The sequence below is a fragment of the Clarias gariepinus genome, chromosome 14 (genome assembly GCF_024256425.1).
Source record: "Clarias gariepinus isolate MV-2021 ecotype Netherlands chromosome 14, CGAR_prim_01v2, whole genome shotgun sequence".
Classification (NCBI taxonomy): domain Eukaryota; kingdom Metazoa; phylum Chordata; class Actinopteri; order Siluriformes; family Clariidae; genus Clarias; species Clarias gariepinus.
The window spans coordinates 31,538,838-31,564,073 of record NC_071113.1 but is presented as its reverse complement, the minus strand read 5'-3'; the positions used below and the strand labels follow the sequence as shown (position 1 = coordinate 31,564,073).

Here is a 25,236-nt window from a genome sequence, read left to right as displayed (position 1 = left end):
CTATTAAAGCACCCTGGTCTTCAGTAACTCCTCAGCACTGCTAAAGGAGCTGAGACCAAGTATTGAGTGCATGAATGAACATCATTTTTCAGAGGATGAACATTTCTGTATTGTAATAATAATAAAGAAAATTATAAAAACAAACAAAAAAATCTATCTATCATATATTTACCTCTCTATCTATCTCGCTGTATTTAGTTGTACTGTATATAGTTTTATATGTAAGTATTGCTGATGCTTGAACATTAAGCTTTTACATTTGTGGAGAGTTCTCAGCTAATTAAGTGAATAGGCTGCACTGATTTATAAGCAGCACTCAGCCACTTACAGAAAGGAGTGCAGATTAAAAGAATGGAGAGAGAGAGAGAGAGAGAGAGAGATTAAATGGATGTAAGGCTGAACTATGCAGAGGTCTGATGAAATTGTCTCAGCTCTAATGTGCTCCTCTGAGCTGAATGTTGATGTGGATGGATGGACACTTGGCATCGGGGATGAACAGGGACGAGCCAAGCTTAATTTAACTCCATGATAAGAATAATTGAATTTCAAACCCCGCCTTAAAGAGCAGTAAGTAATTATAGACAGAGCAGTGGAGCTTCTGCTTCAACATGTTGGCGTCCTGAGCTCGTCTTTAAATAATTCCTTAACTTAGCTGCTCAAGTCATCAGTCCTGTTATAGCTGATCATTTAGATTGATTGATTTTAGTTGATGTTTATATGTTAATTAATTTGCTTTAGCTGGTCAATAGACCGATCATTTAGCTGCTCTGTATCTGAAAAGGTGATTTATAAACACGAAGTGAATTGATAAAATCCCGATTCCTCCTGTTCCTGCAGCTGAATGAATCTCACAGGTTTATGTTGATGTCTCGGTCTCGGCTGTTCGTCTGCTCAGAAACTCGACGCTGGTTTTCTCTGCCCTGGTTTTTGGTGATTTTGAGTTAGATTTGATTTGGAGTTGATGATTTTCGGAGCTTTGGGCTGCAGTGAAGGAGAGCTAAACCCAGATGAAATTCTGACTGCGTTACGGCTCTGATGTTGATGAACTCGGTTCAGTGTGACGGGAACAGCAGGAGGTGTCTGTTCACTCCAAAAGTCTGTCGTGTCTCATTTAGGAATCTGAATAATTTCTTACATGTGCTGCTTTGACAAACACAAATTAGTGTGACAGCGAGGCGGGGGAGTGTGTCATAACACTGAAGATTGAGTAACGGCTGTGGGAAGGCGAAGTGAAGTACGCTGTACTGTGTGGATCCTTTATTTCTACACTTAGCATACTATATCTACACTATACACGCTGAACTACATACTGTATACCGTACTACACACTACATCCCACATACTACATACTACACCCTGCATAATACTCAATACCCCCAAAATACTACATACTATACCTTACATACTACATACTACATAACATATATCATGCTACACGCTACACCCTTTATCCTACAGGCTACACTTCTTATACCATGCCACACTTTACACTCTTTGTAGGTTTACCTTGCACCCTTTATACTACATACTACACACTGCATCCTTCATACTACACACTACACATTGTATATTACATACTACCCTGTCCTTTCTTGCCCCGCCTGTACATATTTTGGCTTGTGATTATACATGTACAAGTTTCTGGTGTTTTTTTCTACAGATACCAGACAGAGTAGACATTTAATGTATCTTGTTTGAAGGTGTCATTTCACCCTCACGCTCACCTCACCCTCACCACACCACGCCTCACCCTCACCACAACTCACCCTAACCTCATCCTCACCTCACCCTCACCCTCACCCTCAACTTACCCTCACCTCACCCTCACCCTCATTCTCACTCTCACCCTCACCTCACCCTCACCTCACCTCATCCACACCTCACCTCACCCTCACCTCAACCTCACCCTCACTTCACCCTCATCCACACATCACCTTACCCTCATCTCACCCACACCTCATCCACACCTCACCTCAACACCTCACCTCACCCTCACCTCATCAACACCTCACCCTCAACTCACCCTCACCTCACCCTCACCTCACCCTCAACTCACCCTCACCTCACCTCATCCACACCTCACCTCACCCTCACCCTCACCTCACCTCATTCTCATCTTGTCCTCATATCTTCCTTAATCACTGAGCTGCAGCAGTCTCAGCCGTCACGTTCCTGAACTTTACCATCTTATACATTAAATATTTATTCTCTGTCTCATTATGGTGAAGAGGCCAGCTCTGTGATGCCAATTACACACACGCAAACTCACACACACACACTGACACACACTGACACACACTTACACACACACAGATCAACATCTCACCACTATTAATATGATGTGTGTAATAAAGTAACACTTTTATGTGTGTATATTGTGTTTTTGTTGTGCAGGTATTTATATTGCAGTCTGTAGCAGTAATTCTCTCTCTACCCGTCTGACTATCCGTCTGACTACCCGTCTGACTATCCGTCTGACCACCCGTCTGACTACCCGTCTGACTACCCGTCTGACTATCCGTCTGACTACCCGTCTGACTACCTGTCTACCCGTCTGCCTTTTTGCCATTGTTTACAGTATCTGTAGCTGTCTGTTTGTCTCACTATTTGTGTCAGTCTTTTACCTATCCATCTCTTCTCTGCTCTCTTTTCTGAATCTTGGTCTGTCTGTGTCGAGTCTGCCTCTCTTTATTTCTATCTGTCTGCCTCTTTATGGTCTGTTTTGTATGCTTGTCTTTTTGTATAACTTTATTTTAGAGTGTCTGGCCGTGTATAGGTGTGTCTTTTCGCCTTTCTACCTCAGTCTATCTCCCTCTGTTTCTATCTATCTATCTATCTATCTATCTATCTATCTATCTATCTATCTATCACTATTTTTAAGCTGTTTTTCTGTCTCTCTCTCTCTCCCTCTCTCTGTGACGCTCTCTCTCTCTCTCTCTCATTCTGTCTGTGACTCTCTCTGTCTCTCTCTCTCTCTCTCTGTCTCTCTCTCTCCCTGTCCCTCTCTTTGTCTCTCTCTCTCTCTCTCTCTCTCTTTGTCCCTCTCTCTCTCTCCTTGTCTCTCTGTGCATCTGTGTGAGTGCAGAGGATATAAAGTTGATTAATGTGCATTGTAGTGAACTTGTGTTGCTGTAATTTTACCATCATGCCCTCCTCCATCCGTCTCTCTCTCTCTCTCTCTCTCTCTCATCACCTGTCACATTGAATATCTGCTCAGTCCGGAGGAGGAGGAGGAGGAGGAGGAGGAAGAACACAGTCATCATCGTTATTCATTCTGTCTTTTACGAGTTTTGTTGTGTTTATGTCACGGACGTTCTCCAGTGCTGTGTGAGGTTTGTGCTATGAGACCTGAACGAGCTCTTCACTGAGACATGGCGAGACTTTTAATCAGCCATGTAGAAATCACACCAGTGTGTATAAGCTCTAGTTACTCTGAACGCCTTTAAAATAACGAGCTGCAGGAGAGAGCTGGTCTTACTCTACTGATCTCACACCGCTCCGCTTATACTGCGTTCTGATTGGTCAGAGAGAGTCCATTAGTCTGTCTCTTACAGCAGCTCTGACAGGAGTGCAGCTACGCAGGTTTATATTAGTGCGCTTGCTGTAATACTGTGTGTGTGTGTGTGTGTGTGTGTGTGTGTGTGTGTGTGTGCGTGTGTGTGTGGTGTTAATTAAGGCAGAGTCACTTGTGCGGTACATTAGAAAAGTCTGACATTTACCTCTAACACCTTCTGCCCTTTACTTCATGTGTGTTATATTTATGTGTATGTACCCAGAATATTCTCTACATCCAAACTTTTATCTGTGTGTGTGTGTGTGTGTGTGTGTGTGTTGGGAGTCTTTACACACTTCTGTCTCAGTGGGAAGCACACAGGAGATTTTAATTAGAAACTGTATGTGCACTGTGGCTTCAGCCCATGAGAAATGTGTGTGCGCGCGAGTGTTTGTCTCTAACCCCGCCCTCTTCTTTCTAACCCCACCCTGTTCTTTCTAACCCCGCCCTCTTCTTTCTGAACTCGACCTGTCCTTTCTAACTCAACCCTCTCCTTTCTAACCATGCCCTCTCTGTCCTATCTAACTCCGCCCTGTCCTTTCTAACCCCGCCCTGTCCTTTCTCACCCCGCCCTGTCCTATCTAACCACGCCCTGTCCTGTCTCACCCCGCCCTGTCCTTTCTAACCCCACCCTGTTCTTTCTAACCACACCCTCTCCTTTCTAAACTCAACCTGTCCTTTCTCACCCCGCCCTGTCCTTTCTCACCCCGCCCTGTCCTTTCTTACCCCGCCCTGTCCTTTCTAACCCCACCCTGTTCTTTCTAACCACACCCTCTCCTTCCTGAACTTAACCTGTCCTTTCTAACCACACCCTCTCCTTTCTAAACTCAACCTGTCCTTTCTCACCCCGCCCTGTCCTTTCTCACCCCGCCCTGTCCTTTCTTACCCCGCCCTGTCCTTTTTAACCCCACCCTGTTCTTTCTAACCACACCCTCTCCTTCCTGAACTTAACCTGTCCTTTCTAACCACACCCTCTCCTTTCTAAACTCAACCTGTCCTTTCTAACACCACCCTGTCCTTTCTCACCCTGCCTGTTTTTTCTAACCCCGTCCTGTCCTTATTGAACTCAATCTGTCCTTTCCCACCTTGCCCTGTTCTTTCTAACCTCTAAGTCTATTTTCTAACACCCTGTCTGTTATAACCCCGCCCTGTCCGTTCCAACCCCGCTCTGTCCGCTCTAATCTCGTCCTGTCTGTTCTAACCCTGTCTTGCCCTTTCTAACCCAACCCTGACCTCTCTAACTCAGCCCAGTCTTTTCTAACCCCAACCCCACCGGACAGGGGTCTTTTCTAACAGCACACTGTCCTTTATAACCGCGTCTTGTCATCTTCTATTTTCTCGTGTTCTTTCGAACCCCGCCTTGTCTTTTCTAACCCCACCCTTCTGTATTATTCTGATTTTCTATATTATTCTCCTTTTTTTTGACCCTGTTTAGTTTCCAGACAGTGTTCTCACACTCTCATAGGCTGTCTCACACACACACACACACACACACACAGTGATTTATTACCCGTCATTTCACACACGCTAGAAAATGTCAGCCCACTGGGTGGTGGTTAGTCTGGAGGTTGTTGTGTACCCAAAATTGTTTGTAATAGGTGTTATGTAATATACTCTAAGCATAACTGTCTACTTTTGTGTGTGTGTGTGTGTGTGTGTGTGTGTGTGTGTTTGTGCAGGATGTACAGCGGGTCAGCAGTGTGGAGAAGAAGGACAGTGCGGTGGTGAGTGAGGTGGGCTGGATGACCTCGGTGAAGGATTGGGCCGGGGTCATGATCTCCGCACAGACACTCACCGGGCGCGTACTGGTGAGTCTCCACCCACACAGGCTTTGTCGTCATGACGATGACATCATGCTGCCCGATAGCCTCAGCTCTTCAGTTCTGTATTTTTAGGAAGCTGTAATTGGCTGTTAGTTTCCTCGTCCACATTTGCAATGCTGAAGGTCACAGCACAAAGCGGTGTTCCTCTGCTGGCTTCCACCAGGAGCATCTCATTTACACTCAGTCATCCTCCATTAGATTATTACAGACTAATAGAGCGTCTGGCTGGCTGAGTCTGTATCCATGGCAACAGAAGCCTAATGATGCAATTACAATCAAAATGTCTATTTTACATGTTAAAAAAAAAAAAAAAAACCATCACTGTGTTAATGATGTATCTGTTTAGAGTTTGAGAAGGTTTATTATAAAATGAACACCATCATCATGGTGACCTCGTTGTGAGCAGGACTCACTGTGTGAAGTAGACATTTCATTTAAATCAGATTCAAGATCTGAGTCGATTCATTTCTCAATCTTTGTGTCCTAGTCTTATAGATTCACTCAAATTATGTTTAAAATAATCTTTAGTGTTTAAACACCCCTCTGTGAAAGTGCAGTTTCCTGTCCAATCAGAACACTCAGACTGTGAACAGCTGGGAAACAAAATGACCTCTTTTTTCTTTTCCTTTATTCCTGATTAATAACCTGAGAGGATATAATTCTGTATAGACAATAGCACTGGGACTTTACAATACGATCCTCAATGTTTAGCCACATCGGATCACTAAAGAACCTAAAGAGGCTGTTTTTCCTGTTTTTATTACGCTAATTTTATTACATCACATATAAAACTCATTTCATCATTATCATTTATACATATTGTATCACACATCGCTTACACATTTCCATACTTTTATTTTTATTTCTTAAAGTTGCTTTGCGACAATGACTGTTGTTAAAAGTGCTATACATATAAAATTTTAATTAAAATTCAACAGTCATGACCGACAACAAGCCAAAAACATACTGTAAATCCCCAAAAATGTAAACCGACAAAAAGAAAAAAAGGCAAGAAAGAACAATCTATTTTAACAAATATTTTAATAAACATAATAAAAACACATCAAAAATAATAGGTGATTAGTGAGAAGAGAGATGATAATAAAAAACATTGTTTTGGAGATCATGAAAAAGTACACTAGGCTAGACTTTAGTTGCTAACTGCTAACCTAGCCTTTCTAAGCTAAAGGAGGCTAAAGTAGCCATGAACTCTAACTAATCTACTCTTTTTATTTAGTGCTTAATAAACAGAACGGTTAAAGATTTAACTGGAAATAGAAATCGGGGATGTTGCAAATGAATACTTTTACATTCACACAAAAGAACTTGAGTTAGCTGTTAGCCTTTAGCTTTTAAAATAATCCCCAGAGAGCGTCAGAGCTGGGCGGAGCTGGGCGGGGCCTAGAGGGGGAGTTTCCTTATATGAGGTCACATTAGTGTTGGAATCTAAATGGCTTGTTTAAACCTGGGAAATACAAACAGGAAGAAAGGACAATCAGCAGGGATCTGTCTCTCATTGTGCACACAGTCTGGAGACAGCTGAACGTCTCAACATGTCCTCAAACTGAATTTTGCACAGATTAGTGGTGCGCTGTGGCATCCCCACCTCTAGGGTTCGGGTTCGATTCCACCCTGTGTGTGCATGGAGTGTGCATGTTCTCCCCGTGGTTGGCGGGTTTCCTTCGGGTCCCCCGGTTTCCTCCTGTCAAAAGACAAGCAGATTAGGTTAGTTGGCATTCCCAAATTACCCATAGGGTGTGTGTCGGTGTGTGTCGGTGTGTGTGTGTAGAAGTGCCTTTAATCTTACTAAGTGTGTGCAGTAAACAGTGTTAGCATTAGCCACTGACTGAAGAGGTTGCTATGGCTTCCTGGCTGCTCAGTAATATGGAAGAGCCAGACAAATACCCAGACACACACACACACACACACACACACACACCCACTTAATATGAGCCATGATGCATAATATTAATCATTAATCATGATATTAAAGTCAAAGGATCTGTGTGTTTTTGTGCACACGTATGTATGTGCGTAAGTGCACATGTGTGCATGCATGAGTGTGTGGGTGTGTGTGTGTGTGATGTAAGCACGATATGACTCAGCTGCAGCCGCTGGACGATGAATGAAGCTCATCACTGGTGTGTGTGTGTGTGTGTGTGTGTGTGTGTGTGTGTGTGTGTGTGTGTAAAAACCTTGAGCATTGTAGTGTGTTTAGCTGACCCAGTCTGTATCCATGGTAACAGCAGTTTCATGTAGCAGGGCAGCTGTGTGTGTGTGTGTGTGTGTGTGTGTGTGTGTGTGTGTGTGTGTGTGTGTGTTGAACACTGCTGTGAACCTGTTAATTAGCAGTGCTATTAACAGATAATTAGAATAATTAACCTGAGGAATCAGTTGCTACATTTGTATCCTTTAATGTCAGACATAAAGCAAATTTAAAGTCAAGTCACTAATTTCCTGATAAATAAAGTTACTCTCACAGCAGGATAAACCAACACTGATGGGTTTGGAACCCATGAGGGTTGGAGATTGTCATGTTTGGTGACTGTCTACTTTAGAGACAGTTGTATTTGGAGAATATTCTGTTTATTGACTGTCACTTTTGGGATCCATTATATTTGGAGACCATTATAGTTGTAGTCCTTCATGCTTGGAGGCCATTGTGGATGAACGCTATTAGGTTTGGAAGCCATCGTGGTTGGAGGCATTTTGATTCTTACACGTTCCCATTCCATACAAACTTCCATAATTTTGATTGTGTAAAGCTGCTTTTTTGTGACAGTGACAATTGTTAAAAGCGCTTTACAAATAAATAAACTGACTTGACTTGAATCATATTTGAAAGCCATCGTGTTTGGAAGCCATCATGCTTGGAGACTGTCATGTTTGGAGACCATTGTATTTGAAGGCCATTATGGTGGGAAGCCGTCAAGTTTAGTGGACATAACATATGGAGGTGATTGATTTTGGAGGCCATTATGTTTGGACACTGTTGGTTTGAGAGGCTTTTGGAGGCCTACTTTTAGGAGGTAGTCTTCTTCAGAGGGCATCACATTTGATCAATGTCGTGTTTTGTGAGTGTCAAGTTTTTTATAATTATAATAAATGTAATATCTGAAATTTCTGAATTGTAAATGACTTAAATCAAATTGAATAAGATTTCATAAAGACATGATATTTGGCAGCTGCCAGATGTGGATGTATTTATGCTTGGAGGCCGTTACATTTGGAGATCACCTGGTGTGGAAGCCATCTTCCCTGGATGATGTCTTGTTTGTTAATTAGCCGCTTTAGTGGGCAGGGTGTTAGCTAGCTGCTTAATAGGGAACTACACAGTAAAACCCCAGCACTGATTTAAGACTGTCGGGGTTTCCGTCCACAAGTCGGTGTATAAACACTGCGGAGTGCTAGTAGTTCCAGCACTGGGGGTTTTCCTGTGTGGAGAGGTCAGGTCTAGACTTGCTCCCCTGTACCCCATGGTGTTGTCAGTCTCCTCGGTGTCTGTCCTAACGAGACCCTGCATATCAAACAGTGGGGTCTGGGACTCGTGTCTGGATTACATTTTCCATGCTGATCTGTGCTGAACCGCGCTGTGGCTAATCACTCTGTGGTTATGTGTGTAGAATATTTGATTAGAGTCGAGACATTTAGCTTGGCCTGTCTCCAGGGAACTGTAGGGAGGAAGTGTAAGTCAGGAACGAGGGCTTTCTGAGTGCATCCTGGAGGCTTTCTCCTTCAGCCCTTCCTGTTTGCAGAGAAAAGCCTGAACAAGCCAGAAGGGTTCGGGGTGGACCAGTGTGTGTGCGTGAGGGCTGTTAATTAGATTCATTATCATTAATTAAGAACAACAGACTGAGCCGTGTTTTCCTCCACAGCCTCCGTACTGTATATTAATATCCTCCTGTTCTGATTGGCTCTCGGTCCGCGTTACGTAAACGATGGTAGTTAAAGTGTAATAAATCCAGTGTAAACAGCTGTAAAGTCAGGACAACATGGACGGTTTGATGAACAAGCACGTATGTTTGAGTGTCAGTACAGTTTATTGGTTCAAATGAATATTTATAGAGTGTTTCCTGCGTAACTGAGTCATTCAACCTGTAATATATTTTATAAGATGTAAATGAGATGTAAATTAAAGTAGTCAGATCAAGGCTTGTGTTTTAAACAGATGGAGCTGAAAGGTTTTCATGAAATAACTCGGGAGGTTTGACCCTCTGGATGCCCCGCCTCCTTCCCCTATCTTACATCAGCAGGGTTTCACTCTCGCCTCGCCTCGCCTCGCCTCGCCTCGATTTTCCCTCTTTAAATTTCCTCGCTGTCTGTCACGCAGAAGGGAAAAGGGTTTAAGCGTGAAGTGTGAAATTAAATAACTAACGTCACGCAGGTGTGTAGGATATTATTAGAGAAGCCAATAAAGAATTAAAGCTAAAAGTGGTCAAAAATGATTAATAAGGTCTACATCAAACAAAGCACATCAGGACAGATAAAAAAAAAAAACATTTAAAAATTTGTTTTTAAAATAAATCCTTTACATTTTAAACATTAATCTGAATGGAGAGAGCAGACGTGTTCTAACAGCGCAGGTACGAGCGTAAATCCATCCATCCCTGCTGAGCAGAGTGTTCGATGGTTAAACATTTCACACACACACACACACACACACACACACACACACACACACACTCTAACAACAGGAGGGTGTAAGTCGCAGACTAATGAGGCTTAACGGGAGAAGAATGTAATACCATGGCAACAGGAAACAGTTACCATATAAGGAAAGAGACACAACAAGACTGATCGATGCTTTACAGCTTTATGTTATAATAAAGTACAGAAAGTTTTAAATGAGAAGTTTTCCTGCACAAAATCAATCCTAAAAAAAGCTAAATAAGAAGCTGTTTAGTCGCGGTGTGCTAGTGCATTAATAATCTCGTATAAAGTACATTTCTGATGTTTTTTTATATTTAATTTCTTATTTTATTTAATATTCATTTCCTATTTATATATTTTATTAAGGTCACAGACGGTAATTTAAGCGTTTCACTGCGGATCGGAGTCTGGAGGAGTCTGACTGTGTACATGACAAATAACATTAGGATTTGAATTTAAAACATACTAACGTATTTTCACATGTTTTGTATATTTATAATGATCCATACCGAGGGTTTCTAATAGTTAGACGCCACTAAATTAATAATTTCACCAACTAATAAAAGCTAAGTTTGGCAAATAAGCAGCTAATGATGTTTTCCGCTGCTTCAGCCACGTTTTCCATCAGCTAGCTGCACTTTACCGCCTGACTCAGACGTGAGGAGCAGAAGCAGATGACGGCCCTGTTTTTGTTCTGACTGAGCCAGGAAAGCAGACCACTGATTACACAAACATGCCACATGTCCAAGGAAATGAAATAAAATTAGATTTTCAGTTAGCGTAGCCTCCTGGGTATGAGAAGGGAATGTGTGAAGCCAGAATGATGAGAAGTTCTTCCATCTTTGTAGAACATGGGAACGGGTAAATAATAAATAAATGTAAAGAATAAATTAATGTATTAAATACACAACATAGAAAGAGTAAAATAAATATATAAAGAGAAAAATAAATGTAAAGAATACATAAACAGGTAAAGAATAAACAACTGTAAAGAATGAATAAAAGTAAAAAATAAATAAACATAAAGAATTTGTAGGTGAAATGTATGCAAAACCATGTCCAGGGCTCGGAAATTCTCTCTACACACACACACACACACACACACACACACACACACACACACACACACACACACACATGCGGAGTATTAGTCAACATGGTTACTCAGGCATGCATGTAGAGTTTGGTCATATTTCAAACATGCGCACACACACACACACACACACACACACACACACACACACACACACACACACAAACACACACACTGTGCATCCCTCACTCACTCATCTTTTATATCGCTTTATCCTGTATTCAGGGTCGCGGGGGGCGGAGCCTATCCCAGGAGACTTAGGGCATGAGGCGGGGTAAACCCTGGACAGGGTGCCAGTTCATCGCAGGACACACACACACACACACACACACACACAATGGGCAATTCAGGAACGCTAATTAACCTACCCTGCATATCTTCGGACTGTGGGAGGAAACCGGAGTACCCGGAGGAAACCCATCAAGTACAGGGAGAACATGCAAACTCCACACACACGGAGACGAGATTCGAACCCGGGGGGGGGGTTCCCCTTTGGGTTCTCCAGTTTCCTCTCACAGTCCAAACACATGCAGATTAGGCTAATTCAATTTAATTAAATTTTATTTATATATATATAACACTTGTCATTGTCCCAGAGCAGCTTTACACAATCGGAAGAAATGATGGAAGTTTGTATGAAATGTGAATGTGTGTGAATTATAATGATCAGCTGAGGGCTATTCGGGGTTCCTGAATCGCCCGTAGTGTGTGAGTGTGTGTGTGTGTGTGTGTGTGTGTGTGTGTGTGAATATTGATTGAGGGTGTAAATGGCAGTAAATACACTGATATGATGAATACATAAAAACTTTTATTACACTGTGAAGACACTTCCCCATTATATTGTAAAAGAAACTAAACGGGTGTCTCCCTCTGACCTGTTTTGAAGAAAGCCAGACCTATAGAGTGCTCTCATTGACATATTTGCATATTTAACATTTGGGCCGACCCGTACGCAGCCGTGCTTGAGTGTGTAGTTTGAGGCAGGGGTTTAAGGGTTGTAGGCTTCGGTTGTCACCTGGAGAGAGAACGTCTGAATCGTTTGTTAGCGTTTTAGCTAACTTCATATATAAACATTTAAAAAACAGTTTGACTTTATTTTTGCGACGGTTTAAATGAGGACGGTGCTACACAAAGGGGCTCTTTCATATCGTACAGGAAGCCATTTGGAATTTATGAGGCTCAGCTCATGGACCGTCCTCTCCGGTGTCTGTCCTGACCTTTATGGATTTGAGCAGAATGGAGGCTTCGCTCCTACAGAGTAAACATAAAGAATGCATAAACTCATTAAAAGCACATTTGCCGCTTCACAGTGATGAGAGACGAGATGAGAGACAGACGTCTATCTAATGCAGTGTCCCGGAAACTCAATGTCACTAACCAGGCACGCAGGAGACACCCGAGGCAGCACGGGAGATATCCAGGAATTTATCTGGATCCGGAGACAGTTGATATTTTGTTGTGATGTGTAATGCAGGAGGTAGTTAAAATGTATCTTAATGTGGTGGATCAAAGTATTCAAGTTACACAATAGATGGAAATGATCAGCTTTAATACGTAATGATTGTGAGCAACAATAACTGACGTCAGTTTGTGTATCGTGCTTATACAGTGTAGCATTCAGAGTTTAAAGTTAATTATCGTGTGTGTGTGTGTGTGTGTGTGTGTTTTAGCTTAGCCTGTGGTACAGTTTCCAGAGAGAGAGATGTGAGGTTCAGCTGGAGCTGATGTTCTGCCGCTGATGGAACTGACAAGTCTGAATGTGAAATCACACAAACCCCCCCTGTGACCTGCGCACGCTCTAAAGAACCACGTGAAACCATCGTCTAGTGTTACATGATGGTCTCATTCAGTCCTGACTCGCTGCTCCTTGTTGCTGTTTTTATAATACTTTATATAATATAAAGCAAAGTTCTGGATAGGTGTCTTAGAGGTGGGCGGAGTTTATTAGCACAACCCACATTCTACACAAATTCATTTCAGAGTTCAAACATATAATTATTTATCAATTTTATTTATTTATTTTTAGAAAATGATGCTTTTTGAGAATACTGGGACGGACAGAAAGGTCTGAGCCAATCCACTCTTCAGTGTCCGTCACTTGAGCGCTCTATTGATGACGGGTTGGTTAGTAGCGGAGGTGATGGATGAGTATACACTGTAATCACACTGGTGATTGATGAGGGTCATGAAGATGCGAACGTTAATATTCATGCCAGAGACTCATAGGTCCTGTAATTTCGACCTGTCCGTCCTGCCAGACCTTTCAGTGACGCTGTATTGATTGATTGTGGTGTAGTTGACTGTCTGAATATTGATTGTCTGGTGGTTGCGATAGTCTGAGTGCTGTGGTTAGCTCGCGAAATGCTTATTCTATAGAAATCAATTCATTAATAATGTTATTAAATCATGTTATAAATAAAATTATTATTATGACGACTTATAAAAATGTATTAATTTGAAAAATGTAATAGTATAAATAAATGTTTCCAATATAATTCAGGTAACAAGAGAGGGAACAACTAAACAGCTGTGTCACATGGACTTAAAGACAGTTAGTACTCAGGGACATGATCTGGGGCGCGTTACTCTGAGTTTTAATCTGGGTCGCGTTACTCAGGGTCTTGATCTGGGTTCCATTACTTTAAAACTTGATTTAAAACTAATTGCTTGGGGTCTTGGTCTGGTTCTGATTACTTTAGGTCTTGGTCTGGGTCTTATTAGTATAGCTATTGATCTAGGTCTCAACACTTGGGTTTTCAATTTCGTACTAATTACTTGTGGCCTAATTACTTGTGGAAGCTACTTCAGGTTTTTTCTGGATCTCATTACTTTAGTTATTGGTACTATGGTTTTACATTACTTGGGTCTCATAGATCTTGGTGGAAATCAGTGCCATGAAAGCATACAGTAAGTATACACGGTCCACACAGTGTCTTTGTGTGAGTAGAGTGTGAGCTGATATGATGAGATGAATTAGGGCTCTGACCCCTGACCACTGAAATGCTACACTAAAGAGTGAACTTACCTTACAGTGTAGATCTGTCACTCTCTCATGGTCTTTCACTTTCTGTCATTCACTAAGTGATGGGTGAAGGTAAATGTAAAATAATAGAAAGTAAAATGAGATCTGTGATGAGAAAGAGAAAGAAATAAAGGAAGATTTGTGCCTGTTACATCTTCATATTGTAGCCAGAGCTGGTACGTTAGAACAGTGGTTCTCAAACAAGGGGTCGGGACCCCTTTGGGGGTCGCGGAATAATTTCAAGGGGTCGCGAGAGGGATTAAAAAAAGTGTCTTTTTTTGTGATTATAATACACACTTTTCAGTATTACAAGTAAACGCTTTAAATAAATATTTTCTGATTTGTAAAGATATTACTGATTGAGTGTGAGTGTTTAAAAAAAAATCACGACTCAAAGCTATGACGACTGGCTCACTAGTTATTGCTACAGCGCACAACTGCACGTGAAAACCGCAACTGCCGAGATGAATAAATTAGTTATTCACAAATCTAAAAATGTTGAGGAAACTGTGGACAGTTTGCCCGAGTCATCGGAACCACGTACATCGACAAGCATAAGAGCAAGACCCCGTCCGACCAAAGTTGGAAATGTCGGAAATATCAGGAAGAATTCATAAAGTATGGATTCACTTGCTCTACTGTCGAAAACGTAGATTTCCCTTAAAGTGTAATCTGATTAGAAGTGCCTGCTCATAAAAGTATGAAACCCAGCAAAATGCAAAGGCATTTGGAGACGAAACATCTTTTGTTTATTGAAAAGTCTACAGACTTTTTCTGCCAAAAATAGAAGGAATTATATGATCAAAAACACATGATTGCGGGTATCTGTATCCACCAGCAGGCCACGAATGAAGTTTTTGTGCTGCCAAAAACAAGTACACAATTCCAATTAAAAGGTAAGCCAAAGTGATTTTGATGTATAGTAAATGTAGTCAAAATACTATGAACAGCTTATGTTTATTGCTTGTTTTTGATAGTGGGGGTCGCGAGATCTTGTCGATCTTCAATTAGGGGTTGCTGGCTTGAAAGTTTGAGAACCACTGCGTTAGAACAAAAGCTCTTTGTTACATCGGCTGTTATATTACAACCGCATAGAAATCTCTTTAGTGGTGCTTAAACAGTTTACTTTAAGAGAATCCCACAGTCATTGTCACCATGCGAAGTTGGCAGAACAGCAAAACAACAGGGAACACCAAATAGGTATAGTCTTTGAAACTACTTTTGTGGATTCATCGTTATTCAATGCCAGTTTTGGTCTAGTGATTACGTTTCCATTCTTTCTGCACTAAAAACAGCACGTGCTTACAGACCCTGTGGAACTTCTCGGACCGCGTCGGTGAGATAGGGGTGTAAGTCCAGATTCAGTCTAAACAACTGTGATTATGCAAAGGAACTTGTGGAATTGTGGAAATAATCTGTTTGAAATGCGCCAATTCAACACTGTCGCAGAGAGCCTCCAGCTGTTTTCACACTACGCATTTTTTCACCTTAAGATACATTTCTACTGTTAGCTAAAAGCCTAATGTCAAAATGAGACTGGGGGTTCCTTTTTTTCTTACTACGTCATAGAATCCCCATTTAAATATTGTAAAAGTTGGATTTATGCATTGAAAAAAACAAACTCGCACTGGCCACATCTCAGGAACCGACCACACTACAGTTATAAACTTGGTATTAAAGCTGAAGCTTATTGAACCAGGATTCTGAAAATATGTGACTTTGGAAATCACCCAAAATGTGACTTGATGCCTGAATTGGTGTGACAGGTCACATTTTTGGTTCGAGGTTTAAAGTGGCAAAGAAACAGCAGCTGGATGACAGATATTGCGTCAGCTTCGTAATAGAGCAAAAAAATTTGGGTTCACAAACTATTAAAATATCAAACTGCATTAAAAAAAGAAACTTTATTCGTATTGATTCCAGGCACTAGTCCATGTTTTCAGCCTACTCGAGTGCTCTTTGTGGATTTATGTGAATGTAGTTGTGCCTTCCGATGCTTGAAAGGGAATATCGAGTGTTTCTTGCTGCCATGGAAACAGCCATGAAAAAAAGATCATGACCTTGCATTAATCAGATAATAGATGGAGAGATGAAGTGATAAACTGAGAAATATATATAGATATATACTGACGTAGTCTTGGAGCATCAGAAGTCATTATTGTTTCGTTCCACAAAGCCATAGCCTGCTTGTGTTTTTATTTTTCGATTTCTGATGGCCAGGAATTAAAAATGCATGCCAGAGTTTTCTCACAGCGATGGAGTGACAATACCGTTTGCCATCATGGAAAATAATCAGGCGTCCTCATGTATTATACATGTTCTAAGCAGCGGCAATAAAAGGAGTGCGAGAGGGGCAGTTGTGTAATGTAGATACAGTTCCTCACAGGCCAAGCTCTTTAAATACCAGTGTGGAGACGGGCACATCATCAGACACTCTTTATCTGATCTGTCCTGCCATTTTCAGACTGATCCGCCTTGCTCTGTCTCTCGCACCGTGTCCTCGCTGTATTGTCTCTTGGCATAGCGGCAGCGTTTCTCTGTTGGATTTGCTGTAAGACGCTGTGTTAGCATCGATGCTATCTGTAATGATGGTGTCATTTCAGGCCTATATTATGTGTTAATAATTCACCAGCGTCTGAAGGAGGTCGTGATGCGTCTGATCGCCGCGCCTCACTTCAGTTCAGACGATTTGACGAGTTAGCCATCAGTCGCTAGTTTGCGCAAACATGTGTGCAGCATCTGCTTATCATTCCTGTTTCTTCTTGTTTCTTCTTTTCTCTTTGATCTTCTTTATACAGCTGTATTTTCTCTCTTCTAAACTCATGTCTAATTTAATCATATATGGTCTACCTTCTATAGTGTGTGTTGGTGAGTGAGTGTGTGTGAATGAACATGTGTGTGCCCTGTGATGGATTGGGACCTCCCTCCAGGGTGTACCCCACCTTGTGTTCTAAGTCTCCTGGGATAGATGAGTGAGTGGGTGAGTGAGTGAGTGAGGTGGTAGGTGAGTGAGTGAGTGAGTGAGTGAGTGAGTGAGTGAGTGAGTGAGTGAGTGGGTGGGTGGGTGAGTGGGTGGGTGAGTGAGTGAGTGAGTGAGTAAGTGAGTGGTCTGATCTGTCTAATTTTAAACTATAAGATTATTTTCCTTTAAGCGATAAACATTGCCTTATTTGTCTGATCGTATCTGTCCTTTCTTATCTAATCCCTCCTATTTAAAATATATACAAAAAACATAAATATAAAAACAATCATCAATTATTGTTAAAGCCAGTCCGTGGCTGTTCAGAGTCAAGTGTACCAGGGCTTCTCAGTCTTTCGTTAATTTTACTTCTGAGTCGAATCCAGATGCACTGTTTATTGAACATGACTGTTTTGTAATGTTCAACAAAATAAACAATGTCTATGGCAAAAATACTGTAAGCATCTCAAAGTCATGATGTAATAGAGTCTCTTCAGATCCTTCTCCACTAATGTTATTATGGTGTAAATTATTAACGTATTGATGTATTTCACTTGAGGATAAAATTGACCATGTGTGTGTTTAGTATTTCTTTTGATCAGCTGTGTTCATAGGTTTAATCAGCTTTTTACAAGACAACAGTAAAAGTCCCACATGTAAGCGTTTGTGGATAGAAAAGTGTGTGCGCTCCTACATTTTACGTTTAGGCATTTAGCAGACGCTCTTATCCAGAGCGACTTACATTTTTATCTCATTACACATCTGAGCAGTTAAGGGTTAAGGGCCTTGCTCAAGGGCCCAACAGTGGCAACTTGGTGGTTGTGGGGTTTGAACCTGGGATCTCCCGAACCGTAGTCCAATGCCTAAACCACTGAGCTACCCCTGGCCCATACCCCTGGCTACATTTCTCCATTGGCTTTAACACAAACACATTTCCACACAGACAGGTCTAAAGAACTCCCCCCTTGCCAAAAAAAACACACAAAAAAAAAACACAGAGCAATTAGCACCATGTCATAGTCCGTATTCTCCACTGAGGTTTCTTACCTTCCACTCCTTCTAAGCTTATCTTTGCTCTTTTTATAGAGTTCTTAAAACATAAAAAAACCCTAAAAACATTTATTTATACTGAGAAAAAATTATTATGGGTCACATAATTTCATAGTTTTCATTTGTTTCTATGACCAGTAATAATATTAATAATAATAATTATTATTATTATTAGCCCAACTCTGACTATTTAAGACAAATTAGTCTTCCATTTTTCTCCCATTGAAGTAGTTGGTTCAAGTAAATGTTTTTTTTAAATACCCAAACAATCCCCCAACAATTAAAACATGCACACATGACTTAAAAATATTTATTCATCCAAAACTAGTCAAAGTTAAATCAGTAATTTGTATAAAACAGGGGAATAGATGTTGTATTTTTGCTTAAAGGTTATTAAAATACCCGGATAACACCAGCTGCTTAGCTTATCAGTCTCTATCTGGTTCTTTTAAAATATCAATTTAAAAAACTATTAAAGATGGAACAGTTAAAGTCTTTGTTTCCCAAAAGTATCAGACGTTTTGCAATTCTATGTTCAGAATATAGACCTGACCAAGGCCAGGTTATGAGCCTGGTTATAGCCTCAGCTTGTGTCTCTCATGAACCGCGTCACAGTATATTCCAGTCAAAGAAATAACCTGCAGATTAACTCTTACCCAAAGAATAAATAAATGGTAAATTTATCCAGACGACATGCGGTCAGATTCTGAAGGTATTTTCAGAGAGCACAAACACTTTTCATCGGATAGTGCAGCTTTTGTAATAGGGACATTAATAGTATTTTCGACGTTTTTGGAATCTTTTTGGGGAAAAGAGGAGTGACATTGTGAGTTTGTGACGCTGACAGTAAGCTGTATTGTTGACTCCAGACTTGGTAAGCAGACCATTAAATTCTCTATTAACCATTAAGTTCTCTCCATTAAGTTACATCTGACCGCTGCTGGTGCTGCCTGTGATATTCGAAACAACTGACAAAAAACTAATCTGGGAAATAAACTGTAAACTACCCCAAAAAAATTTTATAAAAACGTCACCACTTACCCCAAATAAGGTCCGAAACAAATGCTTGAAATGCTCATAGTGCTGGTGCTTGATTGTTTGGGTTTTTTTTTGGTGACTATAACAGTTACCTAATAACTCATCCAAGTCAAAAACCTCCCATATGACTCCAGCTTACCAACAGCATTACCCCCTGATAACAACGCCATGGACCAGTCAAAGTGTCTTAGGCATTTTACTAACGTGCTGTCCCACTGCAGACGGGACAGACTGTGTGGACTTCTGACTGAGTTACGGGTACATCACTGCATATTTCAATAATTAAGTGATAGACAGTCAGTGATAAAAGATGATGCACTGCCCAGGTTGATAATAAAAGCACAATAACGCAATAAATAATAATTTGCATAAAAAGATGATTAATGCCCTAGCTAAATGTATTTAGAAATAAATCCTGGCAGAGATGTGAGGAAAGTCTACCGACGACCAGAACACATGCAGGATAATCCTGCAGTTTGGACGTGAAGACAGAAAGAGAGAACCAGACAGACGAGTCGAGAGCGAGGAAAGAAGGATAACGAAGATGTGATTCTGGTAAAAAAAAAAAAAGAATGATAGAGATGTGGAGTTGCAGGGGGATAAAGAAATGTAGTGAGGGATAAAGAGGATGGATTGGGATGGCGGATGAAACAGGAGTGAAAGAGATTAAACAGGCTCGGCCCCTCTGTGTGGAGATTTACTTTAATACGCACTCTGACAATCCCTCTACAGCCACTAATGAAAAAACCCAGCTGTAAATCTCTTTCTCACACACACACATACACGGTTATCTGTTACACACAGTTAGTCATTCTTCTGAAAATATAAACATATTCTAACGAGATTAAAATGATTAAAAATACAATTATTATAAATCCATAATCAGACTTACAGTTTCTACCAAATGTATAAATTATATCAGGCTGAACAGTTAGTTACTACAGTATGTGTGCATTCGGTGTAGAGGGGGTGGAGCCTGGTGAATAGCCTTAAGAGTTAGAGGGGTGGAGCCTGAGTGGTAGCTGCAGGGCGTAGAGGGGGTGAGCCTGGTGCAGGGGACAGAGGGGTGGGGCCTAGTGGAATGGGTAGAGGGGGTGGAGCCTGGTGAATAGCTTTAAGAGTTAGAGGGGGTGGAGCCTGGTGGATAGCTTTAAGAGTTAGAGGGGGTGGAGCCTGGTGGATAGCTTTAAGAGTTAGAGGGGGTGGAGCCTGGTGGAAATTTACAGACTTAACTTTCTAATTTCACTTGATAATGAGCTGATTAGTACAGGACTGGAATCAGTGGGAATATCTGTGTGTGTGTTTGTGTTTGTGTGTGTGTGTGTGTGTGTGTGTGTGTGTGTGTGTGTGTGTTCATCGTCCTGCACATTCAGTCCTGATGGAGTTAATGACTGGACTAAACAGTGTTAGAGGAAGTGTTCTGGTGAAGGAGCTGGATGAGCTCAGTGCTCGTCAGTGCGGCTCCTTGTCTTTCCCTGTGGTGTTTCCTGTTCTGACACCTGACTCAGCTCATTAACACACACACACACACACACACACACGCAGGTGTCAGAGTTTGTTAGAGCAGGAAGCACATCGCAGTCTGTACAACCTAGGGAACTGAAACAGCACAGGGAAACACCCCGGTCCCACACCTCTGTTCTACACTGTTAATGAAAACACTTTTCAGCCATGTAACCTCCTGTGTGTGTGTGTGTGTGTGTGTGTGTGTGTGTGTGTGTGTGTGTGTGTGTGTGTGTGTGATGTTCTCTGACTCTCAGGTGGTGCTGGTGTTCGTCCTCAGTATCGGAGCACTCGTCATTTACTTCATCGACTCTTCCAAGTGAGTGTTTCTGATTCAGCACACACACACACACACACACACACACACACCTTCAATTAAATTTACATTCATTTATTATTTACATGTGCATTCCTCTTAATATTTAAACCATAAAGTTGATGTGAAGCCCTTGTTTATTGCTGGGTGATGTGAAATAACACTCTACTGTATATACTGTATATCACAAGGTGTATATAATAAAGTACCTTATTAAATATATAGACAAATTGATATTATATCATCATGTGTCAGAGCGCTGATGTTGTTGCTAGGTAACTAGGCCCAGAGACTCCTTCAGTGGCGTGAACTAGCTAATGCTAAGGTGATTAATGTAGCTAGCAGATTCAGTTCTTAACGAACCCAGGAAACATAAAACAGGAATATTAACATTATTTACAGTAAATTACTAAAATAAACTTTGTTCAAAGAAAATGACACTAATTATGATGTTAATGTTACACTTAAATTACAGTAATACAACTTCTAGTGATTTTAAAACATAAAATATAAAAAAATATATTTTAAACCACACCTCTCCAAGTTTGTAAAGAGTTGTTTCCTGCGACACAGCGATATGTTCAGCAGATAAGTACAGTAACACCTGACACATGGTACAGTCCGTGTCCTGTGTTATCTGTGGTTATAGTTAATGTGGTACTGCGTCTGAAACAGGTGGGGTCATGTTCTCACACACCTTATAGCAGCTATAAACACTCGTCCACTCGGCACATTCTCTCTCTCTCTTCTCTCTATTCTCTCTCTCCTCTCTCTATTCTCTCTCTCTCTATTCTCTCTCTCCTCTCTCTATTCTCTCTCTCTCTATTCTCTCTCTCCTCTCTCTATTCTCTCTCTCTCTATTCTCTCTCTCCTCTCTCTATTCTCTCTCTCTCTATTCTCTCTCTATATTCTCTCTCTCCTCTCTCTCTCTCTATTCTCTCTCTTCTCTCTCTCTCCTCTCTCTCTCTTCTCTCTCTCTCTCCTCTCTCTCTCTATTCTCTCTCTCTCCTCTCTCTCTCTCTTCTCTCTCTCTTCTTTCTCTCTTCTCTCTCTCTTCTCTCTCTTCTCTCTCTCTTCTCTCTCTTCCAGTTAATGGGAGTGTTTCCTCCGCTGTCCTGAACATGTGCTTCACCTCTGACTGTTACACCACGCTCACACTGGAGACTCCTTACACGCCTTTAATCTGTTTATGTGGCGTATCTCTGAGAATGAGCCGTTACCATGGAAACGATGATGCATCAGAGCGAGTACATTAATACTGTATAACCCTGTGCTGCTGTCGAAGCTGCTGTTAGAGAGAATAAATCAACAGCTGTCGACCAATCAGAGCGCAGCACTCAGCAGCAGCGTAGGTGAAGAGAACAAAACTTATAATGTGTGAGCTGAATAGATGATGTGTGTGTGTGTATGCGTGTGTGTATGCATGCGTGTGTGTATGCGTGCGTGTGTGTATGCGTGCGTGTGTGTATGCGTGCGTGTGTGTATGCGTGCGTGTGTGTATGCATGAGTGTGTGTTTGTGCGTGTGCGCATGCGTGTGTGTGTGTGCGTGTGCGCATGCGTGTGTGTGCGCATGCGTGTGTGTGCGCATGCGTGTGTGTGTGCGCATGCGTGTGTGTGTGCGCATGCGTGTGTGTGTGCGCATGCGTGTGTGTGTGCGCATGCGTGTGTGTGTGTATGCGTGCGTGCGTGCGTGTGTGTGTGTGGTCACACTGTTAAACCCACTAGTGAAACTAATAAATCATGTCTTACTGTAATGAGGAAATGTCCTGTGTGATTATAGACACGGTCACACAGATAAAGCTCAGTGAATATAAACTGAATTAAGCGAGAGAGAGAAAAACTTCTTAAACACACACACACACACACACACACACACACACACCGGCCTGGTCATCAGAGTAGATTAGAGATTAAAGCGGTACACACTGTTCCACAGACACAGCATGTTCAGTTCCTTAGCATTTCCTGTGTGTGTGTGTGTGTGTGTGTGTGTGTGTGTGTGTGTGTGTGTGTGTGTGCAGGCATTATTCTCTCGTGTGACTGCACTCGTATTCAACCAGTCCCAAAGGTAATGATCACACACCTCTCACCAGTAAAGTGATTCTAATGAACTCTAGATAAAGTTCTGCTGTTCCTCGCCAAGTTTCTTCACATGTTCTTGGTTTCATCTCGCTGAAGCTGTAGAGATTACGACAGAGCATGTACAGGGTCCTCAATGTGGAAAAGAATGGATTGGGTGTGGCTAAGGAAGGATTTACAAAACATTAGAGCACATTACAGCGGAACACCATGAAGGCCATCATGTGGAGAAAATGCTGCACCACTGTGATGTTCAGGAACAGGAACAGAATGAAGAACCATGTCTCAACCTTCCTGCACATAATCCAAATCACAAACCCAATTCAGCAAAGGAACAGCTTCAGATGGAACAGATCAGGGTTTCAGAAGAGTCCAGTCAGAGCCAAACCCTGTGGAATGACCTGTAGAGGGCGATGTACAGAAGATCTGTTCTGTGTGTGTGTGTGTGTGTGTGTGTGTGTGTGTGTGTTTGAGGTGACTTTGATACTGTACTCAAGTATTTTTTTGCGTTCCTGGACATTACTTGAGTATTTTCCGTATGTGAGACTTTTTACTTCCACTCAGTACATTTCTGATGGAGAACCTGTACTTTTACTTCCTGCTCCTGAGACCCAGTTTACCCAGTTTGGCTGTTAGTCTCTACCAGAGTTGTGTATAATGAGATACTGTGTAACGTGTTACTGTAATTGAATTACTTCTCCTGATACTGCAGTAATGTAACGTGTTACAGTTTAAATGCATGTAATTAGACCACAAATGTGGTGTTTAAAAAAGGATTAAAAAATGCTTTTAAAAATCAGGTTTTGCGCGGCAGCATCAGTTTTAATCATGCGCGCACCTGCAGAAGGGAGCCTGTGGAGTAAGTGGTTGAGGCGCGGCCCATCACAGGCGCACACAGTGACGGGTTTTTTCAAAGTAACTTAAAAGGGACGTAGTTAGTAATCTAATAAACTTTTTACATGTGATAATCAGTAATGTAATTAAATTACACTTTTAAAGTAGTAATTAGTAACTTGTAGTAGATTAGTTTTTTTGAGTTCTTTGAACTTCCCCAACACTGGTCTCTATCAGACTCACACATTCATGTTATTCACAGCATCGACTGTTGTTTAAATCCTTTACAGTACTGTTTACTTGGTCTGATACTGTAAATATGCAGAAAATCTGATTCTTTGTGAAGTACTGGTACTTTTGTACTTAAAGTACATTTTAAAGCACTTCAGACTGAGTACAAATGGTACTTTTTGCTTGTAGTGAACATTTTTAGACGAGTACTTGTACATTAACTTGAGTATTGAGTTTGTGTACCTCTGCCACCTCGCTGTGTGTTAGCCGACCCGACCCGACCCGACCCACCTGACCCGCTCTAACGTGGAAATCAGACAAAAAAGATGATGTACTTAAATTTGCTGTCCCAGTGTGTCGGGGTCGTGCGTGTGTGTCGGGGTCGTGCGTGTGTGTCGGGGTCGTGCGTGTGTGTGTCGGGGTCGTGCGTGTGTGTGTCGGGGTCGTGCGTGTGTCGGGGTCGTGCGTGTGATTGGCTCGTTGCTCTCTTTATTCTGTGCTGGTGGTTTAGTAGCTCGTGTTTTGGGTGTCGTGTTCATTTATTTTTGGGAATATAATCAGAGCTGTTATTCTATATGTTTAAGTTCCAGCGCAGTAGGGACGGGAATGACCAGGGAACATCCGGAGCGATATCACCGTACCTTTGTGCCGATACAATACGTATCTTACGTTTTTAAAAATTCTTATTTAAAGTTTATTATTTATTTTTTTGCTACAATTCTAAACAAACTTTGGAGATAATTATCTTCTACCACGCGGGATGCAGTTCTACCTGCCGACGCATGGGTAGTTTAGAGCACCACCTGCAGGATTATAGAGAAATTGCAGCATGCAAAAATAAATAAATTAAAGAAATAAAATCAAACTATTTTGGCCGCACTGAGGAACTGATTCTCTCCTCACCTACACCTCCTTATACTTACTGGGTAATGTTCACTAGCAACACGGATACTTTTTAAGGGGCGGAGCTACGTTTCAGTTATACACCAGTGTGGTGTGTGTGTGAGTGTGTGTGTGTGTGTGTGTGTGTGTGTGTGTGTGTGTGTGTGTGTTGTACTCACTCTAAAGCAGGGAATCAGAAGAA

At 41.5% G+C, this 25,236-nt stretch overlaps 1 protein-coding gene across 7 annotated transcripts in view; it reads left to right on the top strand.

The window, feature by feature from the left end:
• The window catches only part of LOC128541628 (calcium-activated potassium channel subunit alpha-1-like), a 96,121-nt gene that overhangs the window by 23,192 nt on the left and 47,693 nt on the right, over positions 1 to 25,236 (top strand). For all 7 annotated transcript variants that reach the window (XM_053512137.1, XM_053512135.1, XM_053512134.1 and 4 more), the window contains 2 exons: positions 5,233 to 5,361; positions 20,949 to 21,010. In XM_053512137.1, coding sequence (XP_053368112.1) covers positions 5,233 to 5,361; positions 20,949 to 21,010 — 191 coding nt within the window. The remainder of the gene's footprint in view (positions 1 to 5,232; positions 5,362 to 20,948; positions 21,011 to 25,236) is intronic.